Below are 25,060 nucleotides of genomic sequence, written 5' to 3' on the forward strand. Positions count from 1 at the left end.
GACACCCTCTTTGTCTCTCTCTCTCTCTCCCCTCACTTCCTTCTCTCCTAAGGGGAAGTGACATCAGCAGTGGGTGTTGGATGTGTGTGCAGGGCCGAGGGGGGGGGGGGGGGGGGGGCAGAGATATCCACGTATTGGGCCCCAAGATTTCTATTGCTGGCTCTGCCTCCAATCCTCTCTCTGCCCCTGTTCCTCTAGATGAGTGACTGCACTCTTATTGTCCTGTCTCTGACTCTATTACCCCCACAGCCCCAGCCCCATTTAGTCTCTCCACCTGCCCCTGTCTCTGCCCCTCTCCATTTGTGACTGCTTTGCCGTTGTACTGTTTTTGACACCCTCTATTATCTCCCCCAGTCACCTCTCTGCCTGTATTCCTCTCCATCTCATTATTCTGTCTCTAACGCGATCCCCCAGCCGCACCCTCTCTTTCTGTCTCCCTTTCTTCGCTCATCGCATCATTGCCCCACCCACACTGGCCAGTGCCTTCCCAGCCATTGACCTCACCACACGTCACTGGTAGACTGTACAGGTTACACTATTGTATTTTCTCCCATGTGCCCCCATGATAATGTCATTCAGATAAGTGTTGTCTAAATATTGTCTTTTTGCCAGCTATTGTAGCACCTTTCTTATGAATACGCATGCGCAATCATGATCTCCATGATGTTTCATGAGTTGTGAACATGATGTGTTACATGAGACAATAAATTACCTTACTAATTAAGTAATGCTAACTTGTGACACCTTTACTGCTGTTCATTTAGATATAACTAAAAAATAAACACCTGTGATGTGACAGACCCCTCATTGTCCTATTTTTTGTTTATTACCTTATACTGTTTTTACTCATGGAGCTGTATTTCCGAAGCAAATGTTTTTTGTTTTGTTTTTCATTTTTGATAGTTGTTTGAGAAAATGTGATTTTTAGAACTAATTTTTGAATGGGTAGGTCATGTTCAAAGTTTTTCATTACAAAAACACTGTATAAAAGGTCACAGTGTGTGACACTAAGCAAAGATGAAGAAAGAAGGTAATCAATGTCCACAAAATGTGGTAAGCTGGGTACGCACTTGGTGATATATTGTCTTTTTGAGCGATCGGGTGATATATCGTTTATGTATCAGCGGGTGTGTACGCTGTTCACAGACTTATCACATCGGCCCTGTAGCACAGCTGATGGCTGATATACTTTATCTGCAGATATATCGGCACATCTGGCTGTGTGTACAGACGGGACCGCCCTATACACTTGCTGCAGAGACTGGCATCCCAGCTGGGTGGGCAAATTCAAATGCCTCCCCAGCTGTGACATCTGGACTGACATATCATGTGGCCGATCAGTAAATGTATATTCTTACCTGAATCGCCCGCTCTGTCAGTGTGATGGGCAGTTGGGGTACATGTCGCTGTGGTGTGTACCCAGCTTTGCTGTACATCTGCTAAAGGCAGGGGCACCATGAACCTCTGGATTGTCCCTGAACTAGTATCTTTTGACCAAGTTTGAAGAGTCAGCACAGCATTAACTTGCACGGCACTGTATAGTATTACAATGGCTGTTTCATGGTATTAACTCTTTATCTATGCATTAAGAAATCTGATCTTGCAAACTTTTGGGGAATAACTCCCAGCATGTCATTCCAGACAACGTCCACAAGGGCACAATATTGATATTTCCTAAACACCTGTAGACATATGTTTTCCAAGTTATCTTTCATTGTTTCTTGCATGTTTCACTAAAAGGCATCCTAAAATCTGCAGCTTGCTTGGCTTATCTCTTTTTCTGCTTTCTATAATCAAATCTTTGCTTTCTTTTCTGAAATTTTGTTGTCCCAGGGGGAAGCAGGTGAATCTGGATCTAGAGGCCCAAAGGGGTCAAAGGTCAGTGGCTAGTTCTTTTATATAAAGCATTCTTCTTGTGATATATATAATAGATTGGTTTTGTTCATTTACAATTTGTGTTAGGTGCTGTGTTATAAATTCTAGTTGCATGTGTGTCTTTAGCTTACTGTAACTAACGTTTCATTCTTTTGTGATGGCTCCATCTAGTGGCTTGAAGAGAATAACATAGTGTTTCAGTCTTTAGTTATTCATATTATCATCATTTAGTGATTGTGTTTAAATAAACATTTTCACATCACAGTGAAATAAGAAGCCTGTTGTTATACGCCATTGAATCTTGATGGTCCCCAGTAGCCAATGATGTAGCCAGTGATGATGCGGAGCTCTGTAATGGGGTCTGGCTGCTGCTGCCATACATTGTCTCTTCAACCCCCACAGTGTCCCTTCAGCCCCCATAATGTCCCTTCAACCCCAGTGCTATTTTCCAGTACCCACAGTGTCTACTCATTCCCTGCAGCCCCCAGTACTTTCCTTCTGCTGCCTGCCACAGCTCCTCTGCTCTCTTTCAGCATTGCGGTGCTGTATAACATCATGACATCATGCACGCTGCACCGCAATAAACAAAGACAACATACAAGAGAGCGCAATAAATATTAATAAGATTCAAATGTAATTGTTCATATACAAAATAAAGAATTATGTTTCACAATATTAAAAAGAGCTCATTGCATAAAAAAGAACTCAACTTGAGTAACTGATGAAACCACCTGCCTGGGATAGTGGAGAAACGCGTCAAGATCCCCTGGTGACTACAGTACACTGCGCTCCGAAAGCTGCACATTGCTTCTGCACAGCGGGAATTATCACTGACAAGTAGACATACAACCACTCTCTTTTCACCTGCAGAGCTGCGCCCTCCCTCCCTACCTGAGCCACAAACTCCTGCTCCTGATTGAGGACACTCTCTCCAGAGAGTTTAGTCCCCCGCTGGACATACACAGCTTAAAGATCCGGCGGTTTCCCTTGCCAACGGGGATTCATATCCAACGTACAGTGAGCATATAGCCAATGTGGGAGGTGGTAGCATAGCGCGGCTCTCCTATATATAGCGCACTTGATCCAAATAACCTACATTTATCCAACTTGCTGTGCTTGCAATATAAACTGACCAGCCACAATACTTATCCCATTTGTTGTATTTGCATTACAAACTGAACAGCTGGAACTACATCAAATACAATCCAGCTTATGCTTAGGAGCAACAGCGGGACTGCACCAGTTACTCAATTAGAGTTATTTTTTATGCAATGAGCTCTTTTTAATATTAGGAAAAATAATTCTTTATTTTGTATATGAACAATTAAATTTATATCTTATTAATATTCATTGCGCTCTCTTGTATGTTGTTTTATTTACCTGGATTGATACACGCAGAGTATCTACTAGGAGCTGCATTTTTTTAATTACATGTAAAGGTGTAACCCTTTTCAATAGATTTTAATATTGTTGTGCATTTGCGCCTGATTGCTACAGTATATCCAGAAAAGGTTCTCTTTGGTAATATCTGTATATCCAATAAACAGAAACACTTCATTGCTGCGGCCACCTCCTGTGCAATATAGCTACAGTGATTCCCCGGACAGAACCCATATGTCTATGCTCTGCGGCTCACTGCAGCAGCCCAGGAGATGGCTAGATCTAAGTTTATCATCTGTGGGTCTCTCTTGGGGCCCCTATCACCTCGGGCCCGGTACAACTGTGCCCCTAGCGCTTCCTTGTCACCAGGCTGGATGGGTCTGAACTTCAGCATACAGTAGCAGCAGATATACCTGAATGAAACAATTCCATTTACTAGATCCACCATGATTATTCCAAATAAAATGAAGACAGAGATAATGCATGATTTTGTAAATGTATAGCTAAACATTGTATTACCCACTATTGTATCTTATCTTTATCGTTTATTTGTAGTGTCACAAAACTCCACATTGGCGGACAGTTACTACAACAAATCATAACAAGAACAACAGTGGATTGCACATTCATTGATGTCTATAGCCCATTCATTTTTATAGTCTGTTATTTCAGTGGAATGTCCTTATGTAGTGGACATCTCCATAAACACATATACATATACTTGCCTCCTCAAACTGGGTGATGTGGCGGCATAACATTAATGGTTTGCCCACATGACAATGGGCTTGGCCGTGTACCAGGGGAATGTCTAGCCCTTCAAGTGCTCACCAAGGATTATTTGTCCATGGTGAGGGGGGCATAGTGGTACAATCCCCTGAAATCAGCCTGTTCCATCTAAACCATCACAGTTACTGAATATGCCTTTGCCATAGGAATGGGTGCATGCTGGCATATGCTTTGCCACAAGTATTTGCACTTTATTTTAACAGTATGATCAGGGGAACCAGTAGGGACCCAGTGCTAATCCGCATTGGGTCAATTATCTCTAGGTGTGAGGGCCTGATTGGTGTATCAGCTGCCCAGGGGACTGGACCCAAGGCTCAGTCATTGGGCTTGTATATAATAGGTATTTGTTTTTTTATTTATATTCACCCATCGTGACAGGCATGGTAGCTGCAACAGCTTGTTTGAACTGTGTCTTGCCTATGTGACGCACATCTTATTTTTTATGAAAAAGCTTAGCTGTGCCCTGCGGATTGACAGACCCACGCAATTTGTCCCATGACTAAAAATTAGAATTATAGCTTTAGACCGGTCAAATTTGATTAATGCACTTTGATGTTTAGCTTTTAGTAAATAAAATAATTTACAGACCACACAAAGAGTAAAAAAACAAGCAATTTTTTAAATCAAATTACAAGGTGAACATGACAACATTATCTACCTCATGATAGTTCTGCTATGCAATAACATGATTCTTGTCAAAGCTCAGCATGGGACACGGCTATGGTCCCACCTAGGCAATTTTAAAAGAAAGTGAAGAGGAATCTGAGAGTGTGGCCTACCCTGCTTATAGTCCGTGAAGACTTCCTGAAATCCAAGAGTTACCATGACATTATGGGACAGTAGGCAGATATGATCAAGAGCAATTCACAAATGAAATAGCCAACAGCGCATTAATGTCACTTGCACTGGCGGATTTTACCCAAGGATGCAGGACTGTAGCCCCCAGTCAAATCTGCCACTTCAGTGAGCTCAGCTGAGCCAGTTGCAGTCTGTATGACTGCACCTGGCGCTTAGTGGCTTCACTGTGACTGACAGTGACTTCCTATTGGAAGTCCTACCTGCCAGTCACCCACAGGACAGGCAGGATAGGTATTCCCTCCCTACAGGACTGCCAGACCGGGCTGCAGAGAGCTGGTTTCCTGTAGCTGATGCAGTCCACAGAAGCCGTGGGTTTGCACATGCACACTCAAGCAGATGCTTGTGCGCAGGTTCTAGCATCTGCCAGATCCTTTGTGCAGACGCCAGAACCCAGCTGTCCAGGGGCTGGCTCTCCTCTCCCTCTCTATCATGGGCAGTGGCAGTCTCCTGCCCAAAAAAAGGTAGGCGCTGCCACTGGTCTCTTGTTTGCTGTTGTATTTACTTTAATCAGTCTCCCCACAATGTACTATGAAATGGGTTTGCTGAGCATAAACAACTGGTCACTATGTTAGAATAAAACTTCACACTGCATATGTAGAGACACATCAAGTCAGGACATCGTCGCTGTCTCTATCAGCTGTTCTGCGGATTACAACATCAAAGCTACAATACAATACACTCACACAGAACAGACAGCTGCTTAATCCATAACAGTGTAGTTATGTCACTCATGGGGTGTATTACAAGTCTAATTGTATAAATCTAAAGATAACTTTTAGGACATGATTGCATTCCTTTCATTTATTTATTTGTACTTATGTCGCATTGAATGTTCTTACATTGTACTTATGCAGAGTACTGAATATATTTTTTAGGACTGTTATTATGTGATGTTTGTACCAACAAAACCTGTAACAAGAAGTATGTTGTTTTTAAATTATTGCCCCTCAGTATGACATTTTGTCAATTTAGGGGGATTCTGGAAACAGAGGTGAGACTGGCCCCAGCGGTCCCAGAGTAAGTTTCACTTACATTTTACTTTTCATCTTTTACTTTATCTATCTATCTATCTATCTATCTATCTATCTATCTATCTATCTATCTATCTATCTATCTATCTATCTATCTACTGTATCTATCTACTGTATATATCTGTCTGTATATACTGTATCTATCTATCTATCTATCTATCTATCTATCTATCTATCTATTTATCTTTCTATCTATCTATCACTCTATACTGTATCTATCTCTCTGTCTGTCTGTCTATCTGTCTATACTGTGTCTGTCTGTCTGTATCTATCTATCTATCTATCTATCTATCTATCTATCTATCTATCTATCTATCTAATATATAACAGCAGAGTTGGTGGCACTTGGGTAAATATTAAAATCCTGATCCCGACTGTTTTTGGTTGGAATCTGGGAATCGAGCAGTTTTAACATGTTTAATTTCCTCATGCCCTCATCGATGGCTGCTAATGGGCAGATCTGGTCAGTGGATCGGCATTTCCGGAATGGTCAGAGAATTGGGCCTCTTAGATGTATGGGGGCCATTGAGCTAGGTATAGACTAGGCAATATATCAGCCGTTTGAGCAAACTGCAGATATATTACAAGCCCGTCAGCGGGTGTGTACCCCCAATGTGTCTGTGAATGACATTCATAGACATATCGCCTAATGGGCGATATATCTTCAGATATATTAGTACATCTGACCATCCGTACACTTGCTGCGGGGGGCTGTCGTCACAGCTGGACGGGCAAATTCAAATGCCTGCCCAGCTGGGTGTCCTGACCTGACACGTTGAGCGGATGATTGGTAAGTGTGTATAATGACCAGAATCGGCCACTCGGTCCGCGCGACAGTGGGTCCGCTAATGTGTCAGTCGGGTGTATACCCAGCTTTATTGCATGTTTCAAGATTTTGTTTATAGAGTGTATTAGAGTTGATTTCATGTTATTTTTCAGGGACCACCTGGACAAAAGGGAGACCAAGGAGCTACAGAAATCATAGATTACAATGGGAATATTCAGGAAGCATTGCAGGTAAGAGGCAGGATGTTCCATGAAAATATACACCTATTGGGAAATATTTCATACCGCTTTGCGATCACTATTCTGTTGAGAAGAACTTTTACTTCATACTGTATGTGTCTTTATCAAATATGTATTCTAGGGAAGTTCATAAATCATTCCAACTCACTGGAAGTCTTTAAAGCATTCAGTCTCTATTTGAATACTAATAAGTGGCTATAGTGTAGCGATATTCTCCTGACTATTCCCTGACATCATCTGCTAAGGACACACATCATTTATAGCTGCCTTTAAATGCTAGTTAGTTTGAGCTGTAAAAACTGTTTCAGATGTGACAGAGGCAGGCTTATTCTGCTTCACTTGGCAACAAGGGCTTGAATTAAACTCTACTTTTTTTTTAAAGTCACAAATGTAGACCGGGACATTTCCTGTATCCATCTATCATGCTCACCAATTTCTTTATTGCTTAATTATCAAACATTTGTTTTAGAAATAATCTCAGCAATGTAGCAATTACAGTATGATGTATTAATCAGTACAATGTTATTTCTTGTCACTGTGGCTTGTCACCAGAGGATCACTGCCATTACAGTTACGGTAATTCTACCTGCATGGAGTGATGTTCCGTTCCCACATGGCCCTGTGATGTGTTTTCCTTGCATGCCTATGTGTTAATTGTGATATGTGTGTATGAGCTGGCAATGAAGAAGAAATGTATCTCTTACCATTCTAACTTTCCACATTAAAAGAAGCAAAATGTGTGATATTAAAATTTTATTAGGATGGTGCAAATAGCAGAAGTACATTATAACTTTTGTACCCAATCAGCAAGGTGTAGCTACCATAGGTGCAGACAGTGCAGCTGCTATGGGGCCCAGAGCTGAGAGGGGCCCACCTTCCCTGTCAAAGTTACATGTGTTATATACATATTTCACCATTGGGTGGTACGTAGGGGTCCTTTCAAACTATTTCCTTGCCTTGGTGCCTGCAATATATCTAGGTATGCCCCTTGGCCTGCTCATTTTAGTGTGGTATATAATGAACTGGAGGGCATTTTAATGTTATATAATATGAACTGGGGCACTGTAATGAGGCACAATATGAACGGGGAGAACTATATATCATAATGTGAATTGGGGGTACTGTGCGGTATAATGTGTACTGGCAGCTCTGAAATGTGGAAAGTTAGATAACTAGGGCACTACTACTGGGCATAACATTAATTAAGGCTTGACTATGGTTCAGAAAATGAACTAAGGCACCATTATAGGGCATAAAATTAACAACTGCTGCAGAGAGATGTCTCTCTAGAAGCATTGGGACGGGGGCCCCTTCAAAATGTTGCTATGGGGCCCACAAAGTTCTGGCTACACCCCTGCCAATCAGATATTAGCTTTCATTAGTAAAGCTCAAGCTTTATAAATGAAAGTAATTGTTTTATTAGTTGATATTGGTTACATCTGTATTTTTCTCACCATCCAAATAAATGAGTCTGCATGTCACCTTAGTGTAAATGATACACAAGACTACAATTGCAGAGGTTCACCTTTTTCAGAGAAGTTTCCAGAGTGCTTTTTATAACCTAGACAAATGTTGTTGACAAACATTATGTTTCAAGTGTAATTAAAAAAATAAATAAAATTGACACACCGTTTGCAGATGTGGCACAGTACGCCTGTAACTTTTTTTGTTCAAAGCACAGTTGGAAACGCCCTACAGAATTGCAATATTCATCACGATGGACCACAATACATCATCATACAGTAGCTCCGCTATGCAACAAGTAGATTCTTGATACTCAGTTTCACACATCTGTATGAAAATGGCTTTTCAGATTTTATATATGCGTCATGTGATCAGCTCACATCAAATCTCAGGATGCATTTTTCACTCCATTGCGAACAAGCCTCTCTGCCGATATTGAAAGATATGTGATTCAGCTGTGAGTCTGCTTCCCATTTAAGGCGTTTTTATAAGAAAATAATATTGCTAGAACCACTTTGGTTCTTACAGTACATATTTTTGAATTAGCAGCAACTATGAGGCTATTATTTTTCTGGACATTTATACTGAAAAGCTGCAATTAGAGGTATTTTCTATACGTTTTGATGCAATAACACGCAGAATTAAACACTTTTCCTTAGTAAATTCTGTTTCTCTATTTGGAGTCTAGTCATTATTGTGGGCTGTATGGAGCCCGATGATTAAGTATCCAACTTGCGGCGGTGCGGGAACAGCTGCTCTGAAAAGCAGCTGTCCTTGCGATCTGTAACACTGCTACCTCTGTAGCAGTGTACAGATCGCTTCTGTACACTTCTGTAGGAGGCAGATCCCTCTTCACATCCCCAGAACTCCTTCCCATCAGAAGGAGTGAGGCTCCAAGAACAAGCGCAATCTGAAGATGGTGTTTGTTCTCAAAGGCAAACTCCGAAAACTTTACGTTTCTGAGTTTGCTGGATATCAGGTGGCCCTATCGGACCCCTAATGATGAAGGCTCGTTACCTATAATATGAGAAAACTAGGGTTTCCGCATGTGTAACGGTGCCATCTAGTTATGATGGATAGGCCCCTTTGTATTAAGTGTTCTGCGCAGAATTTCCTCTATGATTATATTCCGCCTCTAATTTCCATCTTGTTTTTGTTGTACCTGGTGCTCACGTAAGTCTGTCACTAGCAAACACAGGGCCTGTGTACACAGCAGCTGCAAATGTCGCAGCCACTGGGATTTGTACAGAGATGCTCACTGGCGGCGTCTCTGATCTGCCACTTGTGTACGAAGATGCAATCATCAGATGCACATCGGTCAGTAATCGAGCTTCTAAGTCACCCTATGGTAGTGCAGCATGGCCATCTGAAGTAAGCTGTCGGGATTGCAGTCGCAGGCTGAGACACATCCCTGAAACTGGTGTGTTGAAATTAAAAGCTCTCTTCCATTCATAAAGTAATAAATAATGAAAAATAAAAATAAATAATAGGTCAGAAAGCTTGCATATATAAGTATAGCAGTTGTACCCTTCAGTGTTCTATACTGTGGTTATATGAGCATAGATGGCAGTAGTGTGCCATGGATTCTATGTGGGGTTGGAGGGAACCACCCACACAGGGAAGAAAGGGCAGATGTGACTACACCTAATGGATGCCAAATGAAACCAGTCCAGGTGGGACTGTGTGTATCCAGCCCGGGTGCGGTTGTGAAAGCCAGTCAGGCTGCAGTAGCAGTCAAAGAGCCCAGTGTGCCAGGAAGCCAGTGGGGGCCGTGAAGCCAGTGTCTAAACCTGCAGGAGGCAGGGAAGACTACAAATCTCTGTGATTGTGTTTATGTTGCTGAGAAGAAGACAGGCCACTAGTCCTTGAGTGTGAGAAGGCTAGGAGGCTGTGTCTAAACTTGCAAGAGGCAGGGAGGACTTTGAGAAGGCCAGTAGGTGCCTTACCCGTGAGAGACAGGACTGAGACTGTATTTGTGGCTTTGTGATGCAGATTAGCTGTTCAGTATTGTAAGGGGTCAAGCAGTGAGTTTGTGCCCTGCATAGGGGGTACAGTAGGTACAGTAGTTTGTTATATTGTGTTTCATTTATGTTGCCAATAAAGATCCATTTGTTTAATACCTGAAAAGCTGTGTGATGCTGTTTAAAGCACCACTAAGCCCTCTACCAAGCTAATAACCCTAAATGTGTCACAATACGTTGGATGACATGTTTTTGCCTACAAATATGAATTTAAAAAATCACTATCACTATGAACAGCAGTATTTATTGCAGGTCAGACTACATTGGTGTACAGGGCAGTAGAGAGTCTGGCTGGGCCCAGGTACTTTTCAGGGGACGTGGCCTAATCACAGGAGGCGTGGTCATGCGCCCTAAGAAAAAAATACAGAAAAAAGGGTATTTTAAGCACCTTCATGGCCACAATGCAGCCCAGCACACAGCAGGGCTGAGGATAATAGCTGCTGCAGCCGCTGCTGCCCGGTAAGGGGGAGGGGCTCCTCCATCAGGCCAGGGCCTGGGTAATTTGTACCCTCTGCTCCCTCTCTCGGCACCACTGTTGGTGTATGTATATTAGTAGCTCTACCTTTATATCACATTTTTTGATATACAATGACTCTAAGTAGTGGTTTAATTTGCTGAATAAAAAAATGTATATATAACCAATTCAGAATTGTTCCGGTTTGGGGACAGCTGCTCCAAAAAACAGCTGTTCCTGCCAATCTGGTGGACTATACATGTGTGTCCTGAGTTCACATCTATACTGTAGGACATATAGCGCAAATTTTCCAGGGCCGGATGGAGGCTGCGGGAATACTGTACATAACATGATGCGAAAACTGTTGTTTCTGCATCATTTTATAAAAAGGGCTAGATAAATAGGCAAGTTAATGAGGTGAGAATGTTAGCGCCTTGCTGACTAGAGTGATTCTTGTCTGTTATAATAGAACAAGCTAGTGGGCCAGCTGCCCTTAAGTCGCCCTAAAACATGAGATGATGAAGTAGTAGTGAGTGCAAAGTAGTTCAGCCATGAGTAACATATATATGGGACAGGATACCCGGGAATGGTTGGGCACGTTGGCAACAATATCAGCAGAAAGCTGGGGTATATTAATTTGCTTATTTATGTCAGTATCCTTCTACATTTTTGCAAGGGATAGTCACCTAGACCTGGCTTCAAACCACTTATTTTGTTCTTCCCAAACAACATACTAATTATCAGCTGCTTCTTAAAAATGTTCTCTGATCATAAACAGTAGCTGGGCAGAGAAAGGTACCAAATACTGAAAATCTGTCAACAAGCTGAAAGAAAGAAACAAACCATAAACTAATATGTTTTCCTGTGTTTAGGGTATAATCCCTGATTAATATTGTCTTGCAGTACCCCAGTCATCGTTAAAACTCTGGGCCTGATTTACAGTAAATGTGAATTCCAGACCATTCTGTACAAAAATATGTCCAGCCATTTACCTTTCTATGGGTGTCTATATTAAAATCTTTGTAATCCATTTTATATATGCATCCAGCATAAATGTGCCACTGACATCATCATCGTCCACATGGTATATGGGATGTGCAATGTTTCACCTCCTGTAGGGCATATCTTAATGATACAGTAAGTGTAAGCCAAATCTAAAAAGTATGGCTGGCTTAAATATCCACGCCCCTTTTGTACACAACTGACGTGCACATCCGGCACAGTGGGACACGGGTGTAGCAAAGGCTCAACTCAAGTTTAACACAAGTCACACTTTTTTTTATGTGGCACAAACGGATTTACATCTCACTGTAATCAGGCCCTGTGTGTGTTTCATGCAGCGAATGTCATTGTTACTTTGTCACTAATTCTGTCAGCTGTTTCTTCAGACTTGAATTTGATCTTTATAAGAAAACTGATTTTGTGTCTTAACAGGGACCTCCTGGACCACCTGGATCACCTGGCATGCCTGGACCAAAGGTGTTTGTCTATGTTGTTTGTGGACACAAGCACAGGCGTATACACCTTATGTAAATGTCAGAAATTCAGATTTATCCTTAATGATCAAGATATTACTACTATGAAAAGGCATCATCTAGTATGCCACACTATTACATATTAATAGGGTCTGTGAGATTTTACAATGAAGTAGACTGAAAGAAGAGTTGTTCTTTTAAGTAGCTACTGTACAGTGTACACCAAAGAATGCTGCTTGAACTATAGTTAGCTTGCATGGTGATGCTTATGATGCTTTTACTGCCCTCTGGAGGTCATGTTTGTGTATTACCATTAAACAAATACTAATCACATATAGACTTTTTTACAGTGATAAAAATATCTAAATTATGCTACTTTATTAACAGGAGTGATGCCAATGTCATTACTACTCATTTGCAGGCTGTATGCTCAACCCTAATATTTATGTTTTTGCCCTATGTCCTTTTTATTATTTTTGTATCCTGTTGTCTGTTCGCTAATATATCCCAGGTTATCAAGGTAGGAAACCTTGCTCGTTTTTACTTGTACACCAAAGAGGTGCAAGCTGAAATAAGCAACTTTTTCCTTATGGTAATTACCTGAAATGTGACGCAGCTATGCATTCTAGAGCCTTGCACTATATTGAATCTCCCCCTTAGTGTAACTTTTAGGCAGGGTGGCGTTGTTAAATCATTCATACCAATTATACTTCAACAATCCTATAGCCTGTATCAGTTTTGATTCCAATATAATAAATATCAAAGATATAACTGATTAAAATGGGATCATTTTCCCATAGCTGTAAAACTGAGATCATAGCCAGTGTAGAGTTGCAGGAACAAAGATAGGTGGTTTATAAGGGGAAATGTCACAATGATTCTCTGTACACCCCTGTGATCTATTTAGTTACTAATCCACATTTCCTAAATGTGGTTCTGTGGTTGTACACTAGCTTAGTCTCATGTTTGCAGCGGAAACTGCTCGGAAATCATCCCACAAAATGTTAATGGTGTCCTGACAAGTCGCCAAGCTCACGGAAATGTACATTGTTTCTACAGGGAGAGGGAGGCCCTGTTGGTCCTCCAGGAGTTGATGGGGAGCAGGTAAAGTGTTTACTCATTTATCAATCATACTACCAATATCATTATATTGGGGTGGGGGTAGTATTGATGCACACTGAAAAGGACATTAATGCGCAAAAATTAATTTTCCAGAAATGAAGGTGACCAATCCATTTTGGATAAAATACATTGATTTTTAACATTGTTAGTTTGAATTCCAGAATGCCACTCATTAGGACTGTGAAAACTAAAACATCATTGGCTGCAAAGGTCTATGAATATTGGCTGCTATGCTCTCACACAGTTACACTCATTTCTGCACATTAGTGTCCTTTTCCAGCATTACTGATGGAGTAGTCACGTCAGATTTTCTGTTGTCATTGCTTCATTCATTTACACTGAAATACTTTGATAACTGTTTAATTGTATTGGTAATGCATAATTACCTTATCTGCATCTTACTGTATTTCTATCAGATGGGAAGCTTGGCATAACTCCTGATGGAGAGCTTTAAGTGCAGTGGTGGCTTAAGTTTAGCTATAAAAAATAACAATAGCTACTGTAGCTTATCATGTGATAGTAAATGTAGTCTTGTACATAAAGGGAATATATCATTGATATAATATCCAGTTTTGTGCAGTGCATTGTATGACATTATTATTCTAGTATAGGGTGTCCTATCTCCCAGACTTACAGGTTAGAAGGTTAGTTACTCACTACCATTATTATGCATAGAAAACATACTATACAGTACCAGCATTGATCAAATACACTGTTCATAATCCAAGTTCACATCCCATTATTTTCATTGTCATATACATTGTATAGCAGTGGTCAAATAAAAGACATCCCAGCCCACTGCAGGGGCAATGCAGGATTTGTAAAGGGCGGTTTCCAAATTTTACCATGGGGAATTGCATCAGTACAAGTACCTGTTAGGTTTAGGCTATTTCTATTTGCTCCAGGATATAATTTATAAACATATATTCCAGTTGTAAAACGCAATGGAATTTACTGCGCTATATGTTGAATAAAACTTAATAAATAAATATATTGTACCATATATAAACTCGCTATGCCAGTAAATCTGATATTTACACAAGACTTTCATAATCCCCTAACGATCTGGCCTGTCACTCACTGACAGGGTTGGCTGCAGCAGGACATAAAATCTGGGGCAACGGAAATCAAAATGAACACCAATAAGCTGTCTGCATGAACACAGCGCACCTACATAGCACACGCAGGCTGAAGAAGAGCAGCATTAGACAGGAGAATGCGCCAGGGCAGGGGAGCTCTTGACGTGTTTGAGGGAGCATGGCAAGAAAGTCAAAGTAGAGAAGGGTGCCTCCATCCTTGGCTTGTAGCAGCAGAATTCTGAGACCACCCAGTAGAGCCATTTCCCACTTCCAACACTACAAGAGGGAAACTGCAACATAAAGTCCTCCTGCAGTAATGTCCACCAACATTACTAGCCTGTTCAGCATGGGGTTGAACTACTACCTCTAGCATGCCTGGGCATCCAAGACCTGCTTTGTCCTGTGAAGAAAACAGTGTGGGGTTGGACAGACACTGGGGAAAAAATATCCTGTATTTCTTAAACAATCCCCAGGTAAATCCCTCCTTCACCTCTTTATTCAATTTCAATGGTCAGGGTGTGGCAAAGGCCATTATGATTGGTTAGCAACAGCCACATTGCTACAATGTACTTAAACATATCATACAATTAATTGTGACACTTTTGGTAGCTGTTATTTTAAGCAAACATTTCAAATGGGGACTTCTCTAAAACACAAAATGATACAGACAACAGAGCCTGTTGACTATAGTTTAATGGTAACCAAATCTATATAGCTATCAATGATAAATTCCCTTTTAATTGTATCAATTTATGTACTGTAATTATTCATTATAGATAAAAAAATATGGAAAATAGCTAGATAAAAGTGCATTTTCTTGACACCATTCCAGTTGGAACATTTTCTCCATTTGTGGGATGATTGTATCACGTACTGACCCCATTTTCTACACCATGGCAAAATTCTGTCTAAGGGAAATTATTTTGTGCATGCAGTAAGCTAGTGTTTCTTTAGTATCCAGGGACACACATGAATTAAATAGGTTCTGTGGCTGATTAAAACCAGTTGAAATGCAGCCTTGAAATCAGCCAGCCAAAGAATGTGTAATTCAAATGTCTCCTTGATATAATAACAGCCCTATACTAAGAACAGTACAGAACAGTCTGCCCTTCAATATACCCAAATCAATACACAAGAAAAACTGTATCCAGAAACACGAAAGGCAGTTCAAAAGCAAATACGGTGATAATTGTTGCAAAAAAATAAATAAAAAATCAATGGTGCTATTATTACTGAGAATACAATGACTGTGAAAGAGAAGCCTAATTGTTAACATTGGTATGGAAAAGTGGCTAATAAGGATTATTAGATACAATAACTAAAATTAAGGTACTTAATATTATTAAAAGTATTGTAATAAAAAATATTTTGTTACAATAACTTTTTTGACAATAAGAACTATCCAACAATACAAAATGAGATGTAGTAATTGTAATCATTATTTCAATTATGTAATTATCTAAAAAAAAGTGTCAGTGCTTTTATATTGCATCAGATGACTGTAGCCATTGAATGATTATAATGGTTTCTGGCTTTTGCAGACTGCATGAAAGAAAAGTCTTGTTTGTTATGAGACATTATTGGTAAATGCCTACTGCTTTCATTTTGCATTTTTAAAGTTTTAAACACAGTAGTAAAAAGACTGAACATAGCCTCAGCTTTCAGCTTACATGCATTAATACAAAGGCATTCATATATGTAACACAATCAAGTTCCGATCTGTCTCTGGAGGCCCAGACTACTAAACCTTTGTTACTGTTCTATTCCTTATACCTTTAATTCTGCAATGTGTTGTGTTATGCAGAAACAATGGAAGTGTTTTCCCCTTCTCAGATGCTGCTCCCCTAACACCCTCCCCCATCTTACATTAGTTTAGCAGTATCTGGGGAGGAATGTGGTGCTGGGCAGCGAGTCATGTAGAGCTGCACTCAGCAGTTGGCAGCTACCTACCTGTGATCCCGCTGGCTGCTACTCCTCCATATGGGCGGGGTCTAGATGAATCACCAGCCCCCTTGGTATTACATTTTGGTCAAGTTTTATGGTCCCAAATACATTTACAGTGCACTGTAACGTCCAAGAATATAAGTAGGTTTTAAGCAGCATAATGACTTAAAAAAAAACTAAATTACACTCAACATTTTTAAACCTTTTGGTCCATCATTTACTCTATAATTTACATCATTCGCGTGGCTGAGATAGGTCAGCAAAATAATAAATAAAAAACACACAACTGCCTTAAGTATAGGCCTTCTTGGCCGATGTGGTAATTACATCACTGGAAATTACACAGTATAAACAGTGTAAAACAGTCTCTGTGGCAAATGTTCAACTCATAGGATACAGGAACTCATGTAGAGTTGGTCATAAATGCACTTTTCAAGTTTTGCTTCCAAAAAGTGTATAATGGAGTACATCTCAGCCTGCACTTAGAGATACGGGGCACAGGGGCTGGGCTGACATACAGTAACTAAGGTACAGTTATCATGTAGTCACACACTTTTTACGTTGTATTCAGAGTTGACCTTACATTGTATCCAGAGAAGCCACAGATATGCCTTTTAGGAGGTGTATCAGCTGCAGCCAGCTTCCCCTTGAATGTGGACCCCTCTCTTGGGAATAACTATCCCAGTCTTAATAGCAATAGGGCTATTTCTTAAATAATTTCCAAAAATAGATAAAAATTAAAAATTTCCCTGGTGAACTACAGGTACCACCATGCACAGGCCACCTTTAATGGTTTAGGCATGTTGATGCTTGTAATACTACAAGCTCCAGCATGCCCTGGTATCTACGTCATTCTGGCCCTGTAGTGTGCCAAGGAGAAATACTGACAAAAAATCCAGATTGACACCAAATTAGTAAATGCTGAAAATGACTTAAAGTGGCAATGCACTTCCTCGATCATGGTGGGGTTTTCCCACGGTCTGGGTCAAACCATGTGAATTCCTCACTATAGTTCACTACAGAACTAAGATATAAACACTATAGTGTATCTTATGCTGTTAGGGTGATTTACATAAAATGCATACTGTAGCTTATGTAATTTGCATTAATTGCCAAAAATAGACATTTTATGTACTGTACTACGCAGGGTCACACGGATCTTAAGATGTACACGACTATGCATACTATGCAGATGGCACTTCTGTTTCTAACACAATTTATACTCTTCTTGTGTCATTTGCATTCGACTCGGCATAGGATCCACAATAATTAAAGTAATAATAACTATTTAGAAGTTATTGTTCTAAAATTGATTTATATGAATAAAGTTATCAGGTTTTGTAGTCAGCTTAGGTCATACTACATTTACTTCTTTTTATCAGTAGTCTCTTCTTGCAATATAAAAGGGTTGCGATAGCAATGCACTTCCTAGGTAACAGTACTATGCGATGGAGGAATCTTAACTGCCTGTCTGATTTACACATTGCAGCAGTGCAGTGCTCAAAGCTCATTTATAATGGTAAATGATGTTACACATTAAACATTAATTGCTATCACAATTTATGACTGGAGCAAATGATGGGCTCTCAGTGACAAACCGCAGTCAGAACAACATTAATCACTCATGTTCACTTTACATTAAACACTGTAGAAGCTGTTTGCTTGATAAAAAAGAAAATGTAGCTTGTTAATTTTCCCTAAATTCTGGAGTTGATGATCTAATTACAAGTATAAGCAAACATTAAAACAATTTTTCAGTAAGAAATAACTTACTGACATGCCGCTGTTGGCCACTTTAATTTCCATAGTATTGTAACTAAAATGAACTTGTGATTCAGACACCATTACCATAAAGAAATATTAATGATAGCAAGCAACAGGACGCAATTAATTTCCTGAATGAGTGGATCTCGGTGGTTGAAATACCGACGCCGGAATCCCGACAGCAGGGAAAATGCCGGCGGTCAAAATCCCGACCACCGCCTGGTATTCCCACTCGGGTGGTGGTCCACGCCACCATCCAAGAAAGAATATAATAGTGTGGCAAGTAAAGCTAGCCAATGAGCCCGAAGCATGGTGAATGCAGCAAGCCCGTGAGGGGACACGCTGCGCTCGAGGTCGGTATTTCGACTTCCGGGATCCTGACAGTCGGGATTTCATACTGAAACCCAAGCAACATACAGATGTTCCACACATTGCTTAGTATCTAATGTTGGCAAATGTTAGCACGTTTCTGTGGTGTATATTTAGCTTTCCCTATTATTCCTATCTGCTGTCAAGATAAAGTAATACCTTACATGTTTATAGTTAGTCTTAATAAGATTATATTAAACATATTACAAATGTTCTACTTTACTCAATCATTCCCTGTGACATATCCTCCTATGTTTAGACATACAAAAATGTCCTTCTTCTGATCTTCCCAAACCATGCCCCCATTTGGCCAAACCCTGCCCTGACAGGTCAAAAAACACCTACCCTGTCAAGGAACATGAATTGGAACCACACAGGCAAATTGGGACATTTGGGAGGCATGCTGTGGTATGTTCGTGGCCGGCTTATACAAAGATTGGCTTACATAATGCATTGCGGCAGTGAACCCCATCATAACTTTTGGAATGTTGTATATGAAATGAAGAGTTTGACTTCTTGATCATTAAACATGAAATCTATAGCAGAACATTTTTAGTTTAGTTGTATAAGGAATTTTAAAAAGCACAGACTGATAAGGGCTGACCAATATTCTGGCTTTTACACCAAATCACATTTTTCTCATCATTAATATTCACAGACGTTATCGTTGTTTTATTGGGAATTATTAATGGCTTAATTTTTTTTATATGTTTTGTGTTATTAAAGATTTATTTGTGTCTAATAGGGGCCTAAAGGTTCTAAAGGAGGTCACGGAGAAGCCGGCATGCCTGGAGAAAAAGGAGGAATTGGTCTACCTGGATTACCGGTAAGTACCAAAATGGACATTAGTAAGTACTTTCCACAATTGCATGCTATTAGACACATTTGACCAATGCCAAATTCTAACTACAGTATGGGCAGCCAGACTGCAGCCCCCCAGGTAAAATCTGCCACCTCAGCTCAGTGAGCAGAATTCAGTCTATGAGACTGCACTGGCTACAGTGTGACTGGCGGTGACTTTCTATTGGAAGTCCTACCTGTCAGTCACCCGCAGGACAGGAGGTGTTTCCTTCCTCCGGAACTGCCAAACTAGGCTGCGATTGGTAAAGAGCTGGCTTCCTCTAGGAAGCCACTCCCTTCCTAGCTGGCTTTTATGGAATGCAGCTGATGCAGTCCATAGAAGCTGGGGTTTGCGCATGCGCACTCAAGCTACCGCTTGTGCGCATGCACCGGGTCCTAGCGCCTTTTAGCTCTATCGTGCAGGCATTGGGACTCGGGACCAGGAGTCGGACTGTCCTAATCTGGCATAGCTGCAGCCTCCCTACCTAAAAAAGGTAGGATCCGCTGCTGCATTCCACTATGATCAGTGCAGCTACTATAGTCGTTATTCATATGATATTAATTGTAAAACAGGATGCGGTCAGTATCACAGCAGTCAGAATCGGCAGCGAGATCCTGACAGGTATAAATGCCAACAGTATGAGGGATAGGCAGTGTAAAGGGGGGGAGTTAGGGTTAGGCTGTAGGAGAGGATGGTTAGGGTTATGCTGTTGGGGGTGTTTAGGGGGTTAGGCTGCGTGAGGGTGGAATAGGGTTGGGCTTTGCGGAGTGGGGGTTTGGTTTAGGGTTAGGTTGCGGGGGGAGGGTTAGGATTAGGCTGTGAGGGGGAGTGGCGGTTACTGTTACATTCTGGGATGGGTGGGTTAGAGTAAGCCGTAGAATACTAAAAAGTGCCAGGAGTTTCACTGTCGGAATCTCGCTGCCGGCATTCCGATTGTCTAGATTCCGTACCAAATCCTTTAAAACATATTCAGATATCAAAGGCTAGAAGCACACATCAATGTATGTGCCTGATTATGATTGGTATTATATGTCATTCTATTGGATACAGTAGGTCATATTTGCCACAGTGATTGTTATTGCTGCCTCACACAAATTGGGACTTGGGTTTTATTCTGCCCAGGGTGCTATGTACATCACAAGTCTTTTCTCTAGATCTCTGACTTTCCCCCACAGTCCAAAAGTCATACCGTGAAGTGGTCACTTTACTAAACTGGCCCTAGTCTGTGTCTGTGGGGAAATCATAGGGGCATTAGATTACAAGGTCTGTTGGGAGAGGGATTTATTATCACTGTTGTCCAGTGGGGTTAGTAGATGTATTGCACAATGTAATAGAATGCAATGAGATGAATTGCTGTTAAATAAACAAATACACTTGCTAATCCGACAGAGAAATGATGGGGAAACAATTTAGGTGAGGATATATCAATGTGTCAGGATGTTTGTAGACAGTAAACATGCTCAATAAAACAAAGTTAGATTATTTTGTGTAATAATCTTCTAACCCCATAGGAGATCAGCAAACGTGTACCTATGTGCGTCTCTCAGACGTTTCTCTCTGTCTGTGAAATGGATATTTCTGGGGGTCAACTGGGCAACAACTGGGCATACGCAGGGAACAGAATAATCTCGTGGTCATGTTCCAGTGTGCGTGGGTGGGTGCCAATGATAGTGATGACTAGGGGCAGAACTACCAGGGGCTAGACCAGCAATGAGTTATACCCTCCGCCCCCCCCCCCCCCGCTCCTCCTCCCCTGTAGACCATTGTCAGATAAATGACCCAGTGCAAAGAGCAGGGCGGGCCCCAATACCTGAAGGACATGACTCTTACCTTAGGGAAGAAGGGCTGACCTTGTGTGTTCTGGACTGATAGAGGAGTCCTGCCACCTATCAGCGCTGATGATCACAGCCACTTACTGACGCTAATTATCAGACAGCTGTACATTTTTTTTCTGATTCACTGCTGTCTGTGAACTACAGCCAGCTCACAACCGATGTAACTGGCACTGCCAGAGTCTGCCTGACTGAGTGCCAAACTGAGGAAAGGACAAGGGGCGGGAGCCTCAGTCACAGACAGCGCAGAGGCCGCTTTGTTCCTGCCCCCACCAAGGCACATGCCCCTTGTTTTCCTCACTGCACAGGACATTGTGCTTGTACACCTGTCACCCAATGCCTCCTGATCACCCTCTGCTTCCCCCTGCCTTATGGTGTCACCATCTGCTCTCCCTGTTACCCAGTGCCGTGTGGAATATTCTGAACTTGGGTTGGGGTGGAGGAGGGGGGCCCAAATAATATTTTTGCATCTGGGCTCAGCACTCACAAGTTCCACCACTGGCGATGACAGCTGCGTTTGTGTATGGAAACAGTAGGGTGGATTAATGTGGAAGCATTAGGATGTATGCATGGTCACATTAGTATTCCATGTGCAGTTCATTCGCATTCAGAATGCGACTGTATTTGGTCCTGCATTTGACTCAGAATCAGGCCCCGAATGAGCAACCTGTATGCAGCCAATCTAAAAGGGATTAATTACTGAGAACACTACAGAAGATGCTCTAATATGTAGTAAGGAGATATATGCACTAACAGGTGTTCCAATATGTGAGACATTTGTTTTATATTTTTAAATCCGTACAAAAATAGAATTCCGTCAGAGGTAATCTAGATCAGAGTAGTCAGTGCAGCAATAAAAGACGATTCCTTTATATGGGTTAAGAATACAAATTGCTCAATAGTACGTTTTGCAATATTACATAAATAAATAGAATATGAATGCATACATCTATTTAGAACCATACAGGACTGGGTTGCAGTTAAAATTCTGGCTGCCGGGACCCCAGCGTTCAGGATACTGACGCTGAAATCCCGACAGCCGGAATCATGGCGCACCAGGGCTATTCCCACTCGTGGGTGTCCACGACACCCATGAAGTGGGAATAGATCCTATGGCAAGCGTAGCGGGCCCGCAAGGGGACTCTTAGCGCTTGCCCCACTGCCGACATTCTGGCGGATAGGATGCCGCTGTCGGGATATTGACAGACAGCATCCCGTCCACCGGTAAATCATATGTAATCCACAGGACCTTATTTAAGTTTTAACAATCAATTAAAATTATAAAAATTATAAAAATTATTACAAATAAATCATTTGTCACTACTTTATGTGTTTGTATATATTTTGCTTTTGAGGAATATGCTATGTTAAATAACTAATAATATAATTTATATTTAACAATATTATTTATAGGTAAAATGTTTGGATAAATATTTGCACAATAAGCTAAAACTTGCAGCCTATATACCCACAGATGAAGAAAAACCTTACTTCATATAGGATCCCGCAAAATGTTTGTTTCAAGAATATTATTTTTAGCTCAGAGTCCCTCTGTTCGGAACACTTTCTTCTTTGTGCTAAACATTGAATTGCTGCTATACTTGAGAGCACCTGCAAGGTGAATAATTGAATAATATAATAACTGAGAATAATCCTACAAGGAGCCAGTGTGTATGACCATTTAATTTCCTGTGCAGATTACATTAGCATATATCAAGTACATACTTTATTATTATTATTATTATTATTATTATTATCTTTTATTTATATTGCACCACAAGGGTTCCGCAGCACCTGATAAAGTACATAAATAAATGAGCAAGCCTGTAAAACAATGACTTACAGTACAAGAAAATGTTGGATAAATACATGGTATATTAACAACGCTGCATCAGAGGACAGGACACTAAAATAATCATCAGGGTGGCAGAAACCAAGGTCTATGAGAATGGAGTAGAAAATAGTCTAGGAGAGGGAAAGCACATTAGGGAAGAGGATCCTGCTCGTGAGATCTTAAGGTGGGTACACACTAATAGATATATCTGCAGATCAATTGATCTGCAGATATATCTATGGACGGATCGGGCAGTGTGCTGTGCATACACACTGCCCGATCCATCGGGGACTGACGTCATGAACTGGGCGGGAGTGTACACACGCCCGCCCAGTTCAGCTGTCAATCACCGCCGGTCGCCGCATCATGTGTACGGGCGGTCGGCCGACCGCCCCGTACACACACAGCGACGCGCCAATATATCGGTAGATATATTGGCCGTCGGCTGTGCTGCGCGGCCGACGCGATACATCTGTGAACGACGGAGTTCACAGACGTATCGGCTGTACACACTGGCCGACGGTCCCGCAATATATCGGCCGTTCAAGAGAACGGCCAATATATCGACAAGTGTGTACGGGCCTTTACATTCTAAAGGGGAGAGTCAGACTCTCTTTTACTACTTTGCTGCAGGTGGCATGATAGGATGGAGATGCTTCTCTGTAAGTGCAGGAACCCTGTGTGGATTGGTGTATTCGTACACCTGGACGGGACTTATAAAATCAAAGTAGCTTAGATCACTGAAGTTTTAGACCTGTATCAGATCCCATTAAGACACTGGAGTAAATTTACTAAGGTGGGAGATTTTTTAGAACTGGTGATGTTCTCCATAGCAACCAATCAGATTATATCTATTATCTTCTAGAAGCAGCTAGATAAATGTTAAGTACTGTATAATCTGATTGGCTGCTTTAACAACATCACCAGTTCTAAAAATCTCCCATCTTAGTAAATTTACCCCACTGTCTTAAAAACATAGGAGGAGCTTCACCGTCTGCTGACAGGAAGTAATGTATTACTTTATAAAAGAGAAGCAGAGGAATATTAGGATACCACTGAACAATGTAGTTTAAATTCATGGTTCATATCTGGAATATTCAGTCATGGGTTATAATGGTCATTTAACTTTCACTCTCAAAATATTTTTTAAACTGTAATTTTCAAAAAATTATCATTATTTTCTAGGGTGCAAATGGACTGAAGGGAGAAAAAGGAGACCACGGTGCAACTGGGCCACATGGAGCCTCTGTGAGTAGAACATATCAGTTATCAATAATTTGCCTCATATGATGAGAAAAATGTCACCAAATATATATTACTGTTTTACCAAAGTAAACTTATAATTTTATTAACAAATAAGTATTTGCAAATAAGCACAAGTATAATTTCATTTTCCATCTGCTCTATCAAGGATGAATATTCTATTCCGGGGGTTTTATCTTTCTTCAATTTTTTTTATTAAAATACATTTATAATATATTGGTTATTTGGTTTTTTTTAAAACAGGAACTACAATACAATGTTACTGTAATTTTCACCTACTTTTGTAGAAATTAAGGGATAGTGAATAGACCCTTCTGCGTGGAGAGAAAATGACTTGCTAAATCTGTATCAAGCTGAAACACAATGGGGTAAATTTACTAAGATGGGAGTTCTATTTAAGATGGGAAGTTGCCCATAGCAACCAATCAGATTCCAGGTATTATCTTCTAGAAGGGTCTAGATAAATGAGAAGTAGAATCTGATTGGTTGCTATGGGCAACATCCCATCTTAACTAGAAATCCCATCTTAGTAAATTTACCCCAATGTCTTTCTGATTATAAAAAAGGTCAATCCAATTTGGTACGAAATTACCAAAGCAAGTTTGTTTAATCAAACTTGCATACATTACGGCAGTGCGTGCA

At 40.8% G+C, this 25,060-nt stretch overlaps 1 protein-coding gene across 1 annotated transcript in view; it reads left to right on the top strand.

Annotated features, from left to right (window-relative positions):
* Positions 1–25,060, top strand: part of LOC135049880 (collagen alpha-1(XXV) chain-like) — a 267,395-nt gene that overhangs the window by 201,403 nt on the left and 40,932 nt on the right. The window contains exons 19-26 of the mRNA XM_063955838.1: positions 1,834–1,878; positions 5,872–5,916; positions 6,870–6,947; positions 7,509–7,532; positions 12,330–12,374; positions 13,430–13,474; positions 19,394–19,474; positions 24,341–24,403. Of these exons, the coding sequence (XP_063811908.1) occupies positions 1,834–1,878; positions 5,872–5,916; positions 6,870–6,947; positions 7,509–7,532; positions 12,330–12,374; positions 13,430–13,474; positions 19,394–19,474; positions 24,341–24,403 (426 nt within the window). The remainder of the gene's footprint in view (positions 1–1,833; positions 1,879–5,871; positions 5,917–6,869; positions 6,948–7,508; positions 7,533–12,329; positions 12,375–13,429; positions 13,475–19,393; positions 19,475–24,340; positions 24,404–25,060) is intronic.

Source organism: Pseudophryne corroboree, chromosome 1, assembly GCF_028390025.1.
Source record: "Pseudophryne corroboree isolate aPseCor3 chromosome 1, aPseCor3.hap2, whole genome shotgun sequence".
NCBI classification, from domain to species: Eukaryota; Metazoa; Chordata; class Amphibia; order Anura; family Myobatrachidae; genus Pseudophryne; species Pseudophryne corroboree.